The sequence below is a fragment of the Pinus tabuliformis genome, chromosome 3_1 (assembly GCF_031772625.1).
Source record: "Pinus tabuliformis cultivar Carrire ecotype Pingquan chromosome 3_1, CPIR1, whole genome shotgun sequence".
Lineage (NCBI taxonomy): Eukaryota > Viridiplantae > Streptophyta > Pinopsida > Pinales > Pinaceae > Pinus > Pinus tabuliformis.
This window is the reverse complement of record NC_142301.1, coordinates 849,255,693-849,275,628: the sequence shown is the minus strand read 5'-3', so window position 1 is coordinate 849,275,628 and position 19,936 is coordinate 849,255,693. Positions and strand designations below refer to the sequence as shown.

General features: G+C 37.1%; 1 protein-coding gene across 3 annotated transcripts in view; it reads left to right on the top strand.

Moving 5' to 3' along the window:
- The first annotated feature begins 6,250 nt into the window (after positions 1-6,250).
- The window catches only part of LOC149190193 (Protein-tyrosine phosphatase-like, PTPLA), an 81,006-nt gene continuing 67,320 nt past the window's right edge, over positions 6,251-19,936 (top strand). The window contains exons 1-5 of one of the 3 annotated variants that reach the window (XM_089412068.1): positions 6,251-6,531; positions 6,673-6,758; positions 6,847-6,894; positions 7,723-7,811; positions 16,722-16,775. In XM_089412068.1, the coding sequence (XP_089268194.1) occupies positions 6,314-6,531; positions 6,673-6,758; positions 6,847-6,894; positions 7,723-7,811; positions 16,722-16,775 (495 nt within the window). In that variant the 5' untranslated portion in view covers positions 6,251-6,313. The remainder of the gene's footprint in view (positions 6,532-6,672; positions 6,759-6,846; positions 6,895-7,722; positions 7,812-16,721; positions 16,776-19,936) is intronic. The other 2 variants (XM_089412066.1, XM_089412067.1) reach the window with 2 other exon arrangements.

Sequence of the window (19,936 nt, the reverse complement as noted above, 5' to 3'; positions counted from 1 at the left end):
GGGACTCTGCTTTGCCGTTGAGGGTTCTGTCCTCTCTTCCATCTATGATTTTCCATGTTCTCCATTTTTCGGTATTGCGAGCATGTTGCCAAAAGTCCTTTACCTTTACTAGTCCTTGGTTATCTGTCTCTTGCTTGAGTCCTGAAAAATCCTCTGTCAAAAGTTTTGGTTCTTGCTGCCATTTGTCCTCCCAGAAAAGTGCGTGATCTCCATTTCTTATTTCCCAGAAGCTGTTATTTTGCACCACTCCTTTGTTCTCCCAGGCTTTGTTCCATATAGGAGAGCCTTTTCTGTTTCCCGTCATTCTTATTAGCTCAGAGGAGTGCCAGGAGCTTGCATATTTTTCCTTCCAGATGCTTGCCCATTGAGCCTCAGGATCCTTGACCCACCACCACCAAAGTTTGGCTCCCAGAGCCTTACTGAGAATCTCTGGATCATCCAGTCCTAGGCCTCCCTGGTTCTTAGGGTTACAGATCTTTTCCCAAGAAACCAAAGCCCATTTTTTCCTAGTTTCCTCCTTGCCCCAAAGAAAATCTCTTTGGATATTTCTGAATTGCTGTAGGACTCCTTTTGGGGTAGGAAGAGCTGATAGCATAAAGACTGGGATAGCTTGGAGCATTGCCTTTGCAAGAACTAGTCTACTAGCCAGATTTAAAGACCTGATTGTCCACTTTTTGACTTTGTCTTGCATTTTGTTGATTAACGGTTCCCAAATGCTTTTATGCAACGGTTTAACCGTAAGAGGAATTCCCAGATATTTCGAGGGGAGGGAATCTCTTTGAAAGCCTAGAATCCTGGAAACATTTCTTTATATGGAAATGTGAGTGTTAAAGAAAAAAAAATTGATTTGGAAAGATTGACCGCCATACCTGATGCCATTGCAAAGTCGCTCATAATTTTCTTGTAAGCAAGCACTTCCTTGAATGTGGGAATTCCCTGTAACATTGTGTTGTCAACAAATTGTTGGTGGGTCATAGCCTGCCCATTCTTTGATAGTTGGATTCCTTGAATTTTGCCTGTTTCTTTAGCATGCTTTATGGACTGACCTAGCCCTTCCATCATTAGGATGAAGAGAAAAGGTGAGAGCGGATCACCCTGCCTAAGTCTTCTAGAAGGAAGAAAAATATCTGAGGGAGAGCCATTAAATAAAATTGAGAAGTTGACAGAAGTCACTAGGGCCATCACCCATCTGATCCAATTATGATCAAAACCAAATGCAACAAACACTTTCTTGATATATGTCCAGTTGACTTTATCATAAGCTTTGGCTATGTCCAATTGCATTATCATACCCGCTTTTTTTTGCTAGTCAACGAATGAACCACCTTGTGTGCCTGAATGATGTTATCCAGAATTTGTCTGCCTTCCACATACCCAAATTGTTCACCTGAAATAATCGTAAGCAGCAAGGGTTTGAGTCTGTTGGCCACTACTTTGGAAATAATCTTGTAAACAACATTGCATAAGGCGATGGGTCTATACTTATTTGGCATTTGGGCATTATCCTGTTTTGGAATAAGGGCGATGAAGGAGGTGTTGAGAGCTTTCAAAATAGTTATGTTCAGCCTGGAATCTTCCACTACCCTTACAATATCCTTTTTGACAATGTTCTAGCAAAATTTGAAAAAATCCACATTAAATCCATCCAGACCAGGGGCTTTGCCATTTTGCATTTCCTTGAGTACCTCGCTAACCTCCTTTTTAGTAACAGGTCTATTGAGATTGTCATTGTCCTCTCTGGTTACCAATTTCGGGATGTGATTGGTGAAGTCTTTGATGAAGGGCTCCCTTACTAAAATGTCTTCCTGGGCTATACCACTGAAGTGTTTAACTAACACTGCTTCAATTTCCTCATGGGTTTGCTGGATCTACCCGTCCTCATTCTTGATCGAAGAGATCCTGTTGTGAGTCCTATTAGCAATGGTAGATCTATGAAAAAATTTGGTGTTGCATTCTCCTTCATTTAGCCATTGCACTCTTGATTTTTGTTTCCAGAAAATTTCCTCTTGTGTACACAGTTTTTCCCATTCTAGATGGTATTTTTCTACCTGTTCATTTTTTTCCTTATCAAATCCTTCCTTGATTAGAGTTTGGTTGAGCTCCAGAATTTTATTTTTAATCGATTTCTTACCTGCAAAAATGTTTCCGAATATTTCCTTGTTCCAAACTTTAAGCTTCATCTTGATGTGCTTTAATCTTTTGTGTAGCAGGAACATTGACGATCCCTGAATCTGCAGATCTTCCGCCCACCAGTTCTCTATGTTGCTGATAAAATCTAGATGTGATAACCATATGTTTTCAAATCTGAATGGTCTATTTCTTGGGGTGCCTATGCCCTTGATCTCCATTAGTACGGCCAGTGATCTGAGCCACTAAAAGGGAGAATTTCTGCAATTATTTCCTTATCTAAAAGCATGAGGTCCTCCGAGATCATGAATCTATCTAACTTAGAGGCTACCTGGGAATTCCCTCCTCTTTTATTATTCCAAGTGCAGAGGCCATTGTTTGTCTCAATGTCAACTAGCTCATGTTTTCTGAAAAGATTTGGAAGGCTACAACATCCTTGTTTAGAGCTCTTGTACCCCCTTTTTTCTCCGAGAGAGATATTATCATGTTAAAGTCTCCTCCTATGACCTAGGGTAACCCTGCATACTTGACCCAGAGTTCTACCAAGGAATCTAAAAACCTGATTTTGTCATCCAACCTTTGAGGGCCATAAACATTCGTGACTAGATAGGTGTTCCTGTCACCTACAGGTTGTATGACCACTGATAAATAGTTCCTTGATGCCTCCGCATCGATTATTCCAATCTTTAGGGGATTCTAGAGCGTGAGGATACCTCCTGCTGAGTTTTCAGCTTTAACTTCTAGGAACTCAAATCTGCTGAGCCATTTACTATGGATTTGCTTTAATTTTTGTATAGAGCATTTTGTTTCTTGGACAAAAATTATGTCCGGAGCTGCTTGTTTCATTCTATTATTCAACATTCTCTGTTTTCTTCTACTGCCTAGACCTCTAATATTCCAAGTTGTGAACTTCATAATTAAAGATTGGTAAAAGAGTAACTGGTTAGATCTTTCATCTTACTTGAGTCTACCATGAGCTTACCACATTCCATCAGTAGCTCGTTCTGCTTTTTTCTGCCTCTTTTTCTTCCGAGATTTCTGGGTGCTAGCCCCGGAGTCGCTTTTACTGCTTTCCCTCCTTTGTTACTCTGTCTTTCATTGTTATTTACTTCCTCCAAACCCTTTGCCTACGTTTTCCATAGGAATAGCTGTTGTATTCTATTGATCTTTTCTTGTGGTAGTGATTCTACCCCTCCCATAGTTCCCTGATTCAGGAATCCTTCTAGATCTAGGTTTTCTCTGTCAAGAATCTCCTGTAACTCATTGTCCTCCATTTCCATCTCACTCTGGTTCATTTCCTGATCCATTTCTAGTTCTGAGTCACTCATCATGTTCCTTTTCTGCTGTTCATTTTCCTGTGTCAGATCATTATCTTCTTCCTTCTTCGTCTTCTCATAACCCTCCTTCATTACTTGATCTTCTGCCGCTGTTTCTTCATCCACTTCGAGAACTTGGTATTGATTCTGATAGTCCTTTTGTCCTCCCGCTTGATGTTGCTTTGGCCCTTTCTTGCCACTTTTTCCTTTATGGACAACTCTGTGAAAGCTGTCTGTGTCTTTCATTGTGTTGTTTTTGTTTTTGTGTTCTGCTTTACTGAGAGGGCAGTCTCTCAGAAGGTGTCCATGTTCATGGCATTTACGACATCTGAATGGTATGTGTTCATAGTCTATTGTTTGCACCCATTCCTCATCAAAAACCTCCAAGATAACTTCATCCGGAAGAGCTCCAGATAGATCCATCTCCACACATATCCTAGCAAAGGAAGTATATTTTCCCCTTCTTGTGGCTTTGGACGCTTTGATAAACCTCCCTAACTTATTGCCTATGGCAGCTAGCGATTCTGTTTGCCAATAATCAAGAGGTAGAGAATAGAGTCTTACCCAAACCGGGACCGAGGTAAAAGTTTCCCTCTCCGGAACGAAGTTCATCTTCCATGGCCTCATATAGAGCCCTGCCGCAGCATAGAAGTAGGGCCCGCCTTCAAAAACTCTGTCTTTGTCCTCGATGTTGGTGAACACCACAGTGAAGAAACCTTTGGACCCCAGATGAAGATCAATGCTCGCTTTGGGCTTCCAGTGGTATCGGATCCAGGATTGTAATGCTTTTTCAGTGGGCCATAACCCCATAAATTTGCATATGATAGTGTACGTTTGCATGTGCTCCCTATATGCTTGCAGCTCTGGATTGTTTAATACTACTCTAGGAGTGATTTCAACCTTGGGTTTACATGGTCCCTTCTGATTTTTGTCTTTTGTTCCCTGTTTTTTGTCAGTTTTCTCCTTGTCTTTTGTGCCCTCATTCTCTTCCGATTTGGAGCCTTCTGCTTCCTCTTCCCTGTTTCACCTTCCTGCCTCCGCTTTCCCTTTGCCTCTATCCGGTGGTATCCAGCTCATGTTGGCTACCGCTTCCTTGTAGGAGGGAGTGGAGCTCCCTCCTCTACTCCCCTCCATGGTTAAACCTGCCACCACTACCTGTAACCCTTTCGCGCCTCAACCTTCTGCTCCTCTCAGCGAACGGTCTATGATCCAATCAAAACCAATATTTATTTATGTATTTCATATCTTAATATTTAATTATAGATTTATTTAGCCCAAACATATTTTTTTATTTTTATTTTTATTCAAAGCTTTAATAAATAGATAAGGAAATAAATAAATAAAATATTTATTTAATCTATTTATCCCAAACTCAATATTTATATAATTATCTTTTTATTCAAAATTAAATATTTACCTATTTATTTGGCCTTAGTTTATCCAATTTTGACCTCAATGTATTATATATGACCAAAATATTAATCTATTTAATTTGGATATTTTTATTTATGGAATTATAATTTAATAAAAAAAATTGATTAACAAGGAGATTCTAATAGTTACTTTCATTATATGAAAATATTTTTATTAATAAATAATAATTTCTAATAAAAATTAGTTATCTTCATAGCTGATCCTATTTAATCCCATGCCATGAGTTCTCCATTTTGTCCAGATGATAAACCATGCTAGATGATTCAAAACAAGTCAACACATAAAATTTGATGTAATCTTCTCCTAAAATATTATTGCAATCAAAATATAAAATGTATCATATAATAAATATTTTAACATTTATCTAAACTAATATCTAATCATTTAATTTATTTTTCCAAGGAAAAAAGCGAACTTTTTTATAAGAAGTAAAAAAGTTACAAGCAGATGAGTTAACATTCTGAAATGATCTGCCTATAAAAGGCCAGCCTCCTCTAATGAGGATCATCAGCACCCCTACACCGTGCTGCTCAAAAATAAACACATACTCTCGGCCTGGACAGCCGCACCCAGATCTAATCATTTAATTTATATCACTGCACTAATTTGTAATTTTTAAAATTAAATAAATTAAATTTTACATTTAAATACAAATTATAATACAAATTATAATTTCAAAATGTTCATACCAATTTCTAAAAGTATTAAACTAGATAGATAAGCTTTATTCACTTTCAACTTACTCTTTTCAATACACAATTTCATTAAAAAATAAACATTCACCCTCAACAATATCCACTCACAATCAAAGGAGCATGGCATGGTTTGGTTGAGATGTTACAACAGTTAAATACAAATTATAATTTCAAAATGTTCATACCAATTTCTAAAACCATTAAACCAGATAGATCAGCTTTATTTACTTTCAACTTACTCTTTTCAATACACAATTTCATTAAAAAATAAACTTCACCCTCAACAATATCCATTCACAATCAAAGGAGCATGGCATGGTTTGGTTGAGATGTTACAACATTTAAATACAAATTATAATTTCAAAATGTTCATACCAATTTCTAAAAGCATTAAACTAGATAGATCAGCGTTATTCACTTTCAACTTACTCTTTTCAATACACAATTTCATTAAAACATAAACATTGACCTCAACAATATCCATTCACAATCAAAAGAGCATAACATGGTTCATTCACAATCAAAAGAGCATAACATGGTTTAGTTGAGATGTTACAACATTTAAATACAAATTATAATTTCAAAATATTAGTATCAATTTTTAAAAGCATTAAACTAGATAGATCAGCTTTATTCACTTTCAACTTACTCTTTTCAATAAACAATTTCATTAAGAAAATAAACATTCACCCTCAACAATATCCATTCACAATCAAAGGAGCATGGAATGGGTTGGTTGAGATGCCATTCAACATCAATGCTACTCCACTCTTCCTTGTCAGGGAATGGTTCCTTTTTCTCATATTTGTCAGCGTAAGCTCTCTTAGAGGTTCCTCTTCTTTACAAAAATACCCTAACGAAGTTCATTCATTTTTAGTGGTTAAACAGTTCAGAATTCCAATGGGTCGTTTGGCAACACTATATCTTTTCACATACAATTCAGTTCAGGCAGGTGGATGGTAGGTATTTCGGAACATTTGGCCAGTAGTTTTGATAATTTCAACTTTGTTAACACTGTCACTGTCTGAATCGTTTTGCAAAATCTTTACCTCATTTTTTCTTATAACAGTACCACCGAAACATGGCATTTGGTACTGCAGGACAGTTGCTCTCATAAAACTCCTGACTAATGTCTCATCCACGAAATCCATTGATGGAACCTATGATGCTGCTGGGCAACTTATATGTACGAATTCTGTCTTTGAGAACTCATGTCTGGAATGTTTGGCATAGGTGGTTTGAAGACTAATTATATTTTTTGATTTTTTTTACAGGTTTGTTACAGTTATTTTCAGTTATGGAGGTCTTTCATGGGGCAATAGGTAGGTTTTAATGTCTTTAACAGCCACTGCCTTTCTCTGATGAATTTAATGAACAGACTAGAAAACACTCTATCACGTGAGAAATCAATGAACTTTAAATCTGTATGATTATTAGTCCTTGTTGCATCCAAGAGAGCAGGTGGCCCATTCTTGGTAACAATAATTCCCAATTCATATGACTTAGAGAAAAACTAAGAAACCCTTTTATTGAAATAGGGTTGGAATGTGAGGCTTTGCTTGCCTTTGATACTAATTTTGATGATATCTAAAATCGGAACTTTTTCGTTTTTGGGCAATGCTTTGAGAAACATGCCTGGATTGATTAGTTATGCTATGTGGATGGGTGGATGACAGTGAGAATGGAACCCTTGTGGATGGCTTCTCACTCTATAAACGCCCCACCCTGTTGGCCTGTTTGGATATGTTTTCAAAGCGATACAATACGCATATACAGAATAGGCCACAGATTTTTTTTTTTTTTACTCTTGTATGAGAGCTTCTGCAGAAGGAAATGGTGTAATTGAATTTCTTCAGAGTCTTGACTGTATTTTGTGCTTAGAATGTATGAAAACTTTCATTTGGCTATTCTGCACTGGTAAGATTTGTAGAGCGTCAATTAAATATTGCTGAGTTCAAAAGAGTTGTGAAGGTCTGACGGGCCATTCTGGTTCGTGGAGGCTAAAAGAGTCTATATTAGTGGAGGGTGTGCCTATTTACGGAGCCAGGTCCTATATGACATGAATCTGGGAAAACAAGGTTTACTTTGCAATTTCGTTTGGTAAAATTATTTTTTTAGTAATTAGTGATTTTCTTGGTTACATTGTCTAGGTATAGTGCCTACTAAAGTACTTCCAGTTCTCATGCAATGGGGAGGACGCACTCATTTTGTGGCAGCAATTGTTTGCCAGATTCCAGAGGTATCCCTAATACAAAACAACTTTTATTTGGCATCATGACGGCTAATTTTTTTGTCCATAAAAAGAGTCACATACAAGATGCTTAGAAAAGGTAATGATATGAAAGCCTTGAATCCTGGTTAGAACAAGGTTGTTCTGCAAATGGTAGTTTGAAAGCTTGATTAGTCATCTCTTTTTTCACTTCTATTCAAATAGGTATTTTGTATCCCTGTCACTGCAGTAACTGTCCATACTTGCAACTTCCAGATTGTCAAATTTAATTTCTTTGACTGCATGTATTGGATTTTCCATCTTTTGCAGCTTATTTTGAAGAGTGATATTTTCAATTCTCATGACATCCATTTGCCTAGAATGTTCATCCTTCATAGCACTGATTTCTTTGGCATGGTTTCTTTCCATGGTCGACAACCTATTTTGAAGGCGTATCTGACCAGCTTCCATATCCTTAATTACTTTATCATGATTTACTTGAATAGAACTTATTTCCTCCTTATGATTTGCTTTCATGGCGATCAAACAATTTTGCATGGTGGCCATCTGATTAGAATGATTAATTTCCATGGTTTTCAGTTCCTCAGCATGCTGTTCTTCTATGGCTAATAGCCTGTTCTGAAGACTGACTTCCCGATCCTGAATAGAGCTCATTTCTTTCTTATGATTTTCCTTTATGGAGCTTAACTCTTCAACATGCTTTTCTTCAATAGCCATCCACCTGATGTGCATGGATCTCATTTCGCTAGAGTGATCAGCTATCAATTTCTCTTGATTAAGTCTCATGGTTTCCATCTTTCAAGTTAACTTATTGATAAGATGGTTATCATTTTCTTTTTCATCATCAATATTAATTTGATCCTTCGTCCCTGCCTTTCCACTATCAAGGATTCTTCTTGCAATGGCACAAGTGGAATCATCATGAAATTTCTCGCAAGGTGTGCAATATTGCAAAGATTGACGAGGAGTGTCTTCTTGGACACTTTGGATGTCGGTTAAGTTCTTTACAGGTTCATCTTCCTTTATATTGTAATTTACAGAAGAAGAATCCTTTTGATTCCCATATCTATCCTTAAAGGCACTGATGAAGGCTTGTAAGGAATCAATAGAATGGTCAGGGAAACCAGAAAACCAATCCTGAGCATCATCCTCCAAAGAACAAGCAACAAGTCGCATCTTGATATCTTCATGCTTGTCATATGCCTGACCACCGAACTTCAACATACAATGAGTGAACTTTTCAAGATGATCTTTAGTAGCGATGACATCATTACCAATTAAAGAAGGCAAATTATCAATGGCTTCTTCTAGAAGATCATAAAGAATGTTAGTAAAACGACAAGGGGCGAAAAAGTCATCCATGATGACTTGCTTTAGGAGAAAGGGAGCCAATGGATGTTAGAGAGAGAGATCCTTGTTCAAGAAAAACAAGATGTCTACAAGAAGCAAGCTTCTTGCAGAAACTCTTGTAAGAAATGAAAGAAGTGGAGTCGCCACTTGAACATGAATCTAACTCTAAAACCCAAAAGGCAAAAATCAAAGGTTAGTCAAGAAGAAGCAAATGGATATTAGGGAGGGCTTCTAGTCTAAGAAAGATTAAATGCTTACTAAAATGTAATCTGCTTAACTGAGCTCCAAGAGCGGGGTTAACCAAGCTACCGGGATTTCTTCTAGTATAATCTTTTGTAAATGGAGGAATAAGTGGAGCCGCCACCCAAACTGGAAACTAACCAAAATGTCCAGGTGCTAAAGGTGTAGATTGAGAAGATGAGAGGATTAGTGAGAGGAAAAAGGATAAGGTGATGAAAAAATGAAGAGATATAATGGCTCCAGAAAATGTGGTGTTGATGGGATAAGGAATGGATTAGAAGATTATGAAGATTGTCATTGAAGCACCAAGAACAAGATAAACCTATCCTCGATAACAACACCAAAAAATGTTGTGGCATTGGTGGGATAAGGAAGATGGAACTGATTAGCAGATTAAGAAAAGTGATGATAATTGTTGTAATGCCAAAGCCCAATAAATTGGTCCTCGATAACAGTGCCAAAAAAATGTTGTGTGGCGTTGGCGGCTAAAATGAAAAGATGGAAAAGTGAAGGATTGGAAATTGTCGTAAACCTCGGCAACAAGAAACTTGTCCCCGACGACGGCGCCAAAAAATGTTGTTGCTCGGATTGTACAGGCACCGCGACAACGACTCAGGGCGGGGGCTGTCACTCTGATCCCCAACCGCTCCGTTTTCGCTGTCTCCCAACAACAGGCTGTGGGGGGTAGTCCCTATGGAAATGAAATGATGGAAAACAAGTTGGGAACCAACTTGCCCGGGAGACACAGTTGAGTGGCCTAGCTACTTGGTGAAAATTTAATAAGATTAAGGATTTGATTAAATTTAGAATTGAGACCAGTGCCTTATGGAGTCAAAATTTCTTGCTTATTATAAATTATGACCAAGTAACCGGATGGACAATTGCTGCTTATATGATTGACTAACCTATATGAGATGCAACTCCTAAGACCTAACTGTGATGCAAGGATCTATGTTAATTTTATATTATATGCCTAATCTAAATGGAACCTTTCCCTTAAGTATTTTGAGAAACAGTGTTTAGAGTAAGTTGTGGGATGGAAGCCAACGGGAAGCAAACAAAGGCTTGATTAACGATACTTCCTCCTATGTTCCAACCACCTAGTGCTTCCGGCACTGTAGAGACTGTGACTCTAACGACTGCAAGGTCACTGTGTTAACCAGGGCTGAATCCCTCAAGCTAAATAAGAAAGGGTTGTCCTAAGAGTCTATCAACCAAGCTTATGCTTGGAGGTTAGTTACTAATGCAACGACACTTAGGATGAGATGCAAGATTATGAGTGAGCTTCTTAGTTTAAGATTGTTTATATGATTTAAGTACTTAATGTTGATTAATTTATGGCAAGAGTACTAAACAATGTATTTAAAGACAATCTTAGAGAAGAACAATTGCTCAATGATACAATTTCCAAAATTAAACAATAGATCCTCTATTCAATAATTAGCCAATGAGATGCTAATAACCATTACTTGAGATAAGATAGATGCTAATGATAACGCTCTTAGATATTGACAACAAATAAGGATCTTGAAACACTTATCCACTTATTAATTAATCAATGATACAAAATGCCAATCACAATTCCTCAAGATGCATTAATTATGATCTTATGTTAATATCACAATGCCAATTAGATTTCCAATACCCAAAGATATTCAATACCAACATAAGTTATGATTAGAGTGCTTTAGTGAGTGAGCTTATTAGATGTGAAGTTTGAACTTAATAGCATATAAACTCACAAGGAAAACACAATGTTAGCTACTTCAACAATACCACCACTAGCAACAAGAATGTAAAACTATGAAAGTACTTATGCAATTTATGTTCCAATGATCCTTTAATGAGCAATAAGTGACTGATATGACAACAGTAAATAGTTTATGACAGCAGTAAGCAAGCTTGCCTTAGATGCTAATTTCAATATGCATATGCTTGCCCAATGTAAGAAAGAGAAATCTAATTATCAAACCGACTTTTCCAACTCAATAATTTAGATGTATTGAACCTTCTTATGATGAAAGTACCACAGTTATATCAGATGTGAAATGTTTATTACAACAGTAGGGAAAAATGTAAACAATGAGCTATCAATGCTACAAAAAGTGCCAAAATATGCCCAAAATTTAGAGATAGGTTGCCTAACTGAAAAAAATATGATTTTTTAGGCCCCTTTAGGTGTGTTATTATAAAAATATCAGATTTGATTAAGTGATTATGCGGAAAATTTCCAGCAAACAAAAATGTAGATCTAAGCTAGATCTTCAATGCCCAAGTGTCCAAAAATTTAGGGAAAAATTATTTTGCTACTTTAGAGTATTTTGACCAATTAGATGTGTTTTTAGGGCACTTCTATCACTGTTATGAAGATTAATTTACATCTGTAACAAAATAGAGATAAATTGAGGGTTTAGAGAGCAAACCCTAGGCCTTAGGCCGTGTAGATCACTTGTCAAATTTGCCAAAATTTTCCAATGCTCTTGCAATTGGAAAATACCAATTTTGAGCATCTTTCTCTTGCAAAACCACCAAGTATTCAGTCCCAAAAAATTAAAAGGTAAAACTAGGGCTAGAAGGGAGCGAAGGGCAAGGGAAAAGAGGACAAAGAGGATCATGGAAGGAGGAAGGAGGAGGCAGAAAGCCCAAAAAGCTTGACGCTGGGAGGAGGAAGCCCTCTTAGGGCTTGCGGCTAGGGTTAGAGGTCTTAAAGGGCTGCCGTGGGCCCCACAAGGGTCACGACCTAGGGAAGGAGGGCCACAAAGGGAGGCCGAGGCATCTAGGCCTCACACTTGTGCCTAGAAAGGCCCTAAAACTTTGACACAGAGGGTAAAATAGGAGGTTGAGGCCCCTAGGGCTTACGGTCAACCCTGAAAAGGTCGAAAAGGATGACGTAAGGGGCTCTAGGGCTGACACAAAGGCTGAATAGGAGGACGCTGGCCTTAGAGGGGCTAGATCTGGGCTCGGGAAGGCTGAAACTCGAAACCCTAGCTTCGGAAAAATTTATTTGCTTCAGATTTGAATTTTACTGCAAATTCTTCAATGGTTGGCTTTGCAAAAACTTGTAGAGGCTAGATCTTACCATCAAGGGCCTATATATAGCTCTATTCCAGCTTTCTCCACTTGATTTCACCTGCACAAATAGATTTACAAATACCCAAAACCCCAAATATATACAAAATCTAAAAACCCCAAAACCCTAATTAGCAAAAATAATTTACAAATTATTTACAAAATTTACAAATATACAAGGGTTTTAAAATAAATTTTGAGAAATATTCTTTTTTTGAAATTTTATTTGATAAATGGCTAATAATACTTTGGAAAATTAATGCACATTATAGCCTTAGCGAAGTTAAATCAACCACATAAATATCCGGAGTCCAAACAAGGTCAGTTCATGCCCATAGTTTGTGAACTTGGGGACCAAGGACTGGGGAACCTACAAACACTACATATTTTTCTCAAGAAAATTTGTTAGACATATGGCGAATTAAATCATTGAAGATAAACCCATAATCTATCAATAGAATGATTCTATCCCCATCTAATGAAAAAACAAATTTTAAAATTAATAAGCACAATATAGGAAAGCTCGTACCCAACACATACCACAAATCAATGAACACTAAACACCATGAACTGCACCCCAAAGTCTTTATTATGATTCAAATAAACGTTCCCAGCGGGACTGTAGTGTTACATCAATTCTTCTGCAACAATTTCTTAGCCAAACATCAGATGGATTGAGACTCAAATGACTCTCTAATTTATAGATAAATCCTCCAAGTGGAAAAATAACAGCTAGTTGGCTTGATCCTCGTCAAAATAATCTTGGCCGTTGATAAATCATTTATGATCTTTTAATCTTAGCCGTTGAAAATATTTATTTTGAGGAATTTTTGATTTTTTCATTAAATCCCTTTTTTATTAGCTCAAAATTAATTATTTTGTGCTAATTTCCTAAAAAATTGATTTTGATTTAACCACCACGGTCCAAGGGTCCAATTTTTCTTGAAATTTCCAATATTCCCTTGTTGGGGGCATCCAAAAATTAATTTTTTTGAGACCCACAAATTTTTTCACGTGGAGAATTTAATTTCTCTAGACATTTTAATTTTAACTTTAATTAATTAAATTTTTGGCTTAGGATTTTAATTTATTTTTTTTTCAGAAAATTTACTTAATTGACATTTGATGGGATTAAATTTTTTGCCACCCCCTAATATTTTAGCTATGGTGTCTAAGTATGAGAGATTATGCACTAAAATATTTTTTACATAAGAATTTTTTACAATTCAACTCTCGAAGGGGGAACACCCGTTTGGTATAGACCCTCAAAATACATATCCAATTTTGCGACACAACATGATCTAGTAGACCAAGTGATTTGTAATAAAATAATTTAACCAATTAACTTAAATTATTCCCAAACCACTTTTACATAAGACTTGATTAGAATATTAGGACTCACCTAAAACTTTGACTAAGAATTCCACCTTAGCTTTGGGGTGAGGTTGGAGGGAAAAACTCTGTCGACCATCCGTGTTTAGAAACACAGATGATTCAGTGAGACGAAAAATCTCCTAAGATGAAATTATTGCCAAAATAATAGGCTTACCTAAGTTGTTACACACATTCATGGTCTTACTAGCATCATTGACATTAAAAATTTGCAGAATGGGTTTACAATAACATAGTGCCGACGGTTGATGATCTCGATGCTTTGAATTTTTTTTGGTACATCTGCTTCCTTGAACTTTGAAAAAAGTGAGTGCAACATGCCCAACACAATCTTCCTTCATATTAAATTTCTTAGGAAAATTTGGGCTAGACCAACAAAGAATACACAGAAAAATACAACTACTGGGAACTTGGAACTTTACCCCACCGGGAAAAATTGGACTCAAGGAAATCGACCCTTGCAAATCAACACTATTGAAGCAACTCGACCTTTGGAAAATTTAGCCTCCCTCACTAGTAATTTGACCCTTGTCTTTTCCCTTGTATGGTCCTTGCGCACTTGAGAAATTCAACCTCTAGATATTTGGCCCTCTTCTAATAATTCGACCCTTCTCTTTAGCTGACTCGACCTCTCCCTTTCCTAGCTTTGGCTTCCTTAAGTCTTCTTCGAAAATTCCTTGCTGCAATTTTTCTCACTTCTCTTTAGTTTAATTGAGCCTCTTGCTCTTGAGAAAATTGCTTCCTCAACAATTGCGTCTCTTCACCCCGTTAGGCTTATTTTATTATTTCATTCAACCAAAATCCCTAACCCTAATCTCCTAAGTGATTAATGGCTAGGATTAAATCCCAAGCCTCACTTGAGATCAATCATTAATTTATCAATCAATTTATCAGTGTAAGTAAACACAATGACCATCATAAAAATAGTTCTTAAACCTTGAATAATAATGTCTTTCATTCCAAAGAGGTAAGTATACTTATTTGGTGCACTAAAACTACTGGAAATTGAAGAAAACTGAAGAAGCGTGAGCCACTCTCCACCCAGCCTTAGGCTCACTTGTGCTGCAGTCTTTCTTGCAATTGGCCACCCCCGAGCCAAATCCAGTGCCTTGGGGAAAGCTTCACTCAGGGTTACTCAAAAATTACAGTAAACTGGTAAACATGAAGGCCACTCTCCTTCACTTGCAGGATTCAGGAATTGCACTTCAATGCTGAGTTGGGCCTCTTAACACAATGAATATGGCCATCTAATGATTGCATAACGCAAAAGGGAGCCCTTCTTTGATCTAGCAGTCCCTCGATGCTTCCCTTCTTCAGTGCCTTTCGCGCCTCAACTCAAATGCTTGTTCAGGAATCAGAGCTACTCTAGGCCCCGAACTCAGGTGAAGGCTTCTCATTGCTTCCCTGCCCAGTTCACTTTGGAACCTACCTCTACACTAAGTGGTTGTGACTCAAGAGGCTTCCAGTCACCTCCTGTTCAGAGTCGCTTCCTTGCATTCACATGTGGAAAGGTTCGGTTCACCCGATTCACTGATCCTAGTGTTCTAGTATAGGTTCTCGCTGGTTCTCTTTTCTCTTCTTTGTCTCTGCGCTGTGTCCTCTCCCTGTCTGCTTACTTCCACAAACACTCCTGCCTTGCATGTGTGTTCAAGGGCTTTCTTTGGGTTGTGTAGTCAACTCATGGAGGATTCCAAATGGGTACGTAGCCCATGCTCTGGGGTCATTCTAGTACCACCTCTCCCATTCACTCATAATTGCCTGCAGTTGGTAGCCCAACTACCAAATCAAAGAAGAACAAGGCCCAAGAAAATTCAGCAAGGGTAGGAAATTTCTCAAATCCCCTCACATCTTTCCCTCAATGGAGCTTCTCTCCTAGGCATTGGCATCCGTGTAGGCTGTCCTTCTTCAATTTCAGCAATTTATACATTTGCAGGAATATTTACATCATCATGATGTCTGACATGACATCCATACTGATTATCCAGCATTAATGGTCTTAATTACATCGACAAAATCTGGGGATTAAAAGAGACCTTATAGACACATCAAAATGCATTCGATTTTGTATGTAGAGTTTCAAAAAAGGCTATATCCCGATTCACTAATATCCTACCAAGTTATGTCAATGTGGAAGAAATAGAGCAGTTATATGATCAAGTAAGCATCTTGGACTAAAAAACAAGGAAATTGTGTATCGGGAAAATGAAAAGAACTTAATAGAAAATAATTCATTGAAGAAGCTCCTTGGGAAGCATCAGATTTTACATGAGAATCAAGATTCATTTAGGATAATGAGTGTCCCAAAGGGAGGAGACATGTTGGAAATTTGCATAAGATCGGTTAATATGGAATATAAAACAATAAAAGAATTCAGTGATCAATTTCATCAAGAAACATATGAAGCTATGAACGTTAGATGACCAATATATGATTTTTTTATTTTGAATTGAGTATAAAATGTTACATATTATTTATTTGCAATTTCGAAACCTGGTGAATCTATTACAAAAGATTCTATAATTTCAACTCAAAAAAAACATAAAATACTTTTTTCTTGTGCCTTGGACTTTTGGGTTTCTTGCTTCCTCTTTTCTTATTAATGCTGGCTTTTACCTGACTTGTTCAATTTTTAGTTGCATTTTGTTTCACACTAATATGTATGTGGTGTCATATAATCAGTGCTACATTCTATGTTCCCAGTTCAAAGAGAAGGCATGGATAGTTTAGATGTAGCATAACATCCAAAGGTCCAGAGTATTTTTGTTTTAACTTTTAAATATTGAATTATCGAAATTTTCTTTAAGTTATGGATCAGTAGGTTTTTCTTCAAAATGATGTTTGCTGAATTTTAGACTTGTATATATTTAGGTACAGAAACTCCCAACTGTGTTCGTGACTTTTGCTGCATGGAGTTTGTCGGAGGTGTGTGTTTTTGCACTTTGCTATCTCCATTTTTCTGTTCACGGGTTCACTTTTGGGACTTGAATGGCAACATCAATTGTTGTATTTTGAGGCCATGCTTGTTCTGGAGTAACGAGTTATGTCATAATGAAAGTTCATTAATAAATGCATGTAGTAAAACTTGTATCGAGCTTTTAGAGTCTTTTATTATTTGAGGTAACATATCAAGCCAATCTAAATCACGGTATTGATCATTGTGTTTTGAGGCCATGCTTGTTTTGGAAAATCTAGTTATGTTATAATGAAAGTTCATTGATAAATGCATGAGGAAAACTTATATTTAGCTTTTGTAGTCTTTAATCATTTGAAGTAACCTCTCTAGAGCCAATCTAAATGACTGTTTAGGTGCTTTCACTGAAGAGGGAATATATCACAGTTATAAGAGATCTCCATAGTTGAAGAGAAGACTTTTGAGAAAACCGTTACATATTGGATATGCAGTATTTCACATGGGGATGGAGCTGTGTGACAAAACTGATTGTGGATAACAAAGGAAAGGGTAAAGGTGTATTCTATTTGGAGAAAGATAACCAACAATTATCTGTCAGTTTGTGGTATCGTGATTCAGATGGGACATCACCATGTTAATGTCGATGTCCCAGGGTCAAACGCTGGCAGGTATAGAGCTCTGGATAGCGTTCATAAGTGGCATTGATTCACCAAAAAAGAAAAGAGAGAGATAACGAACTTGCTAAAAAGACAGATAATGGTAGTACGTAAAAGGGTAGGGGCATACCAGGGGTTAGGAAGTTTCCCTTGTCATAGTTGTTAGGAAAATAATTTAGTTTGCTAACCAATGAAGATAAGTACATGCACGGATAAACCTAGCACAGTTTCTTTAATGTTCTTCTGTAAATGAGGTCAGAGCAAGCAGTCAATGGAAATGATGCAACTCTTGAATCAAAGCAAGTTGATTCCAGAAAGAAAGAATAATACTGCTAAACTTTCAAAGATGTGCTGGGAAAGTTGTTGAAACAACAAATAAACTGAGAAATGTGTCAGCAAAGAAGAATACCCATAAACACAGTTTTTGATGCAATTGGTGATTTGCAGATGCTCATAAGGTGATGGCATAAAGTTTTCAATGGGATGTAAGAGCAACAGAACAGAGCGAGACTGTCTCAGGAGTCAGAATATTCTGGAGCTGGGAGTGTACAATAAGCGTATTGCCAAAGAAGACAGCAATATCAAACCCATAACACTCAATCATGGTAGTTTGTGTGGTTTGGACAGGTGTTCTAGTCTTAGGAAGCGTCAATGAGGCTAGGAACACAATTGGATTAATCATCTCCAAGCCCAGTTTATTTAATAAAGAGAAAATGTCTTAATTAGATTTATTGACTAGTTTTAATTATTTTGTTAAGTCTAACTTAAGGAAATGGGTTAATTAATCAGTATTAATTCAGACAAATCGGTTTCTCTGTAGTGACTTGATGAGGTCAAGATGATCATAGTTATTGATTGTGATTAGGTCGTGGCCGTTGATTCGTCAACGAGAGATTATAAGAGGAAATCGATGGGGCTGTTGGTGACACAATTTGAGTGAGCAAGGGATGCACAATGATAGCATGGGAGACACTAGCAGCAAGGTTTCAACAAGAAATTGAGGAGAGATTTGCTGGAGGATCAGTTTGTGTTGCCAGTTTTCAGAGCAATTTACTGGAGGTAGTGCGAATAGGTTGAGTGAATTGCTGGAGGCAGATAAACTTGCAGGATTGATTTTCCAGAGGCATAGTGAATTGCCAGAAAGGCTAGCATGCATTTCTAGTGGGCAGTCCCAAGTCAGAGAGGCAGTGCAAGTTCACAGAGGTAGAGCGAATTGCTCAATAGAGGTCGATTTAATTTGCAGAGGTTCAATTTGGTCAGTGGAAGTGAAGAATTTTTTTTTCGTAGCTTTGCCAGTGTTAGGCGAGCAGTTTATGTACATTCTCAATTTGCTGAAGAATTAATAATATAAACCCTCATTTGCAAAACTGGTTTTCCCCACATTGGGGTTTTTCCAGGGACAATTTGTCCAAAAATATTGGTGTCGATTTTATGTGTGATGTTTTCTCAGTTCTTGTGGTTTATTTAATTGGTGAAATTTGTAGTTGTGTTTTTATTCAGTATTTGCAGTAAATTAATTTGCTGGGACAAATAATCTGTAAAATATAGGTGAATAATTACCAGGGTAACTACAATAGAATTTTCACAAATCATATCTTACAAAATTGATGCTTATTGCTTTGTTTATTTCTAGAGCACAAAGAAGTCTTTGGATATTTCTTTGCAGGTAAGGCTTTTAATATAACAACAAGAAGTTAGATATAAATAAGGGTTTAGGGAATGAATTCCAAAAGAATGCAAGTGTGTTAAATGAGAATTTAGGGAATAAGAATTCTGAAAGATTGCAACTATGTTACTTGAGAGTACATGCCATTCCGGATCACCTAGATGGAAACTCGTTTGAAGTTTGAGCCTCCAAAGCAATATGAATTTTGGAAATGTGTTTTTGGAATTTCAGCAAATGATGAAATCACAGATATATTAGCTATAGTTGCATCTAACTCCGGGGTACTGTTATAGCACCCACCAGGGTTCAAATCCCCAATAAAACAGTCCATTTTACCTGGGGTGGTTGGCACATTCCTACAGTGGGGCTGTTGTTTTTTGACAATTGAGCTGTCATGCATGTTAGGTCAGCCCCTGTGGTCACATGCCCTTCAATTTAAACAACGACCCACCTCTCGATAGGTGGTGAATGAACAACACCTAATTATAAACTAGACATCTAAACATGTCTAGTTATAGTTGCATTGAACTTAGTGAACATTTTGTTATCTCTCACATTGTTTAAGGGTAAACCCTTGCGATGTTCATCACAAGACATGATTTATAGGATAACGCCATGGAATGCTAGACAAATACAGGGGCATTATTACAGATGCATATATTTTCCTTGGACACTTTTCTTATGGCTTGTCTGACCATGGCCGACATTGGCTGTACGGTGTCTAGAGGAACGTATGTTGTTAAGTACACTTGTTTGTTTGTGCCCAAGAGCACATCAGCATGATGGGATTATTTTTAATGATCTATTCTTGCTATACCATGATTAGATGATGTGCATTGTCTTCTTGGCT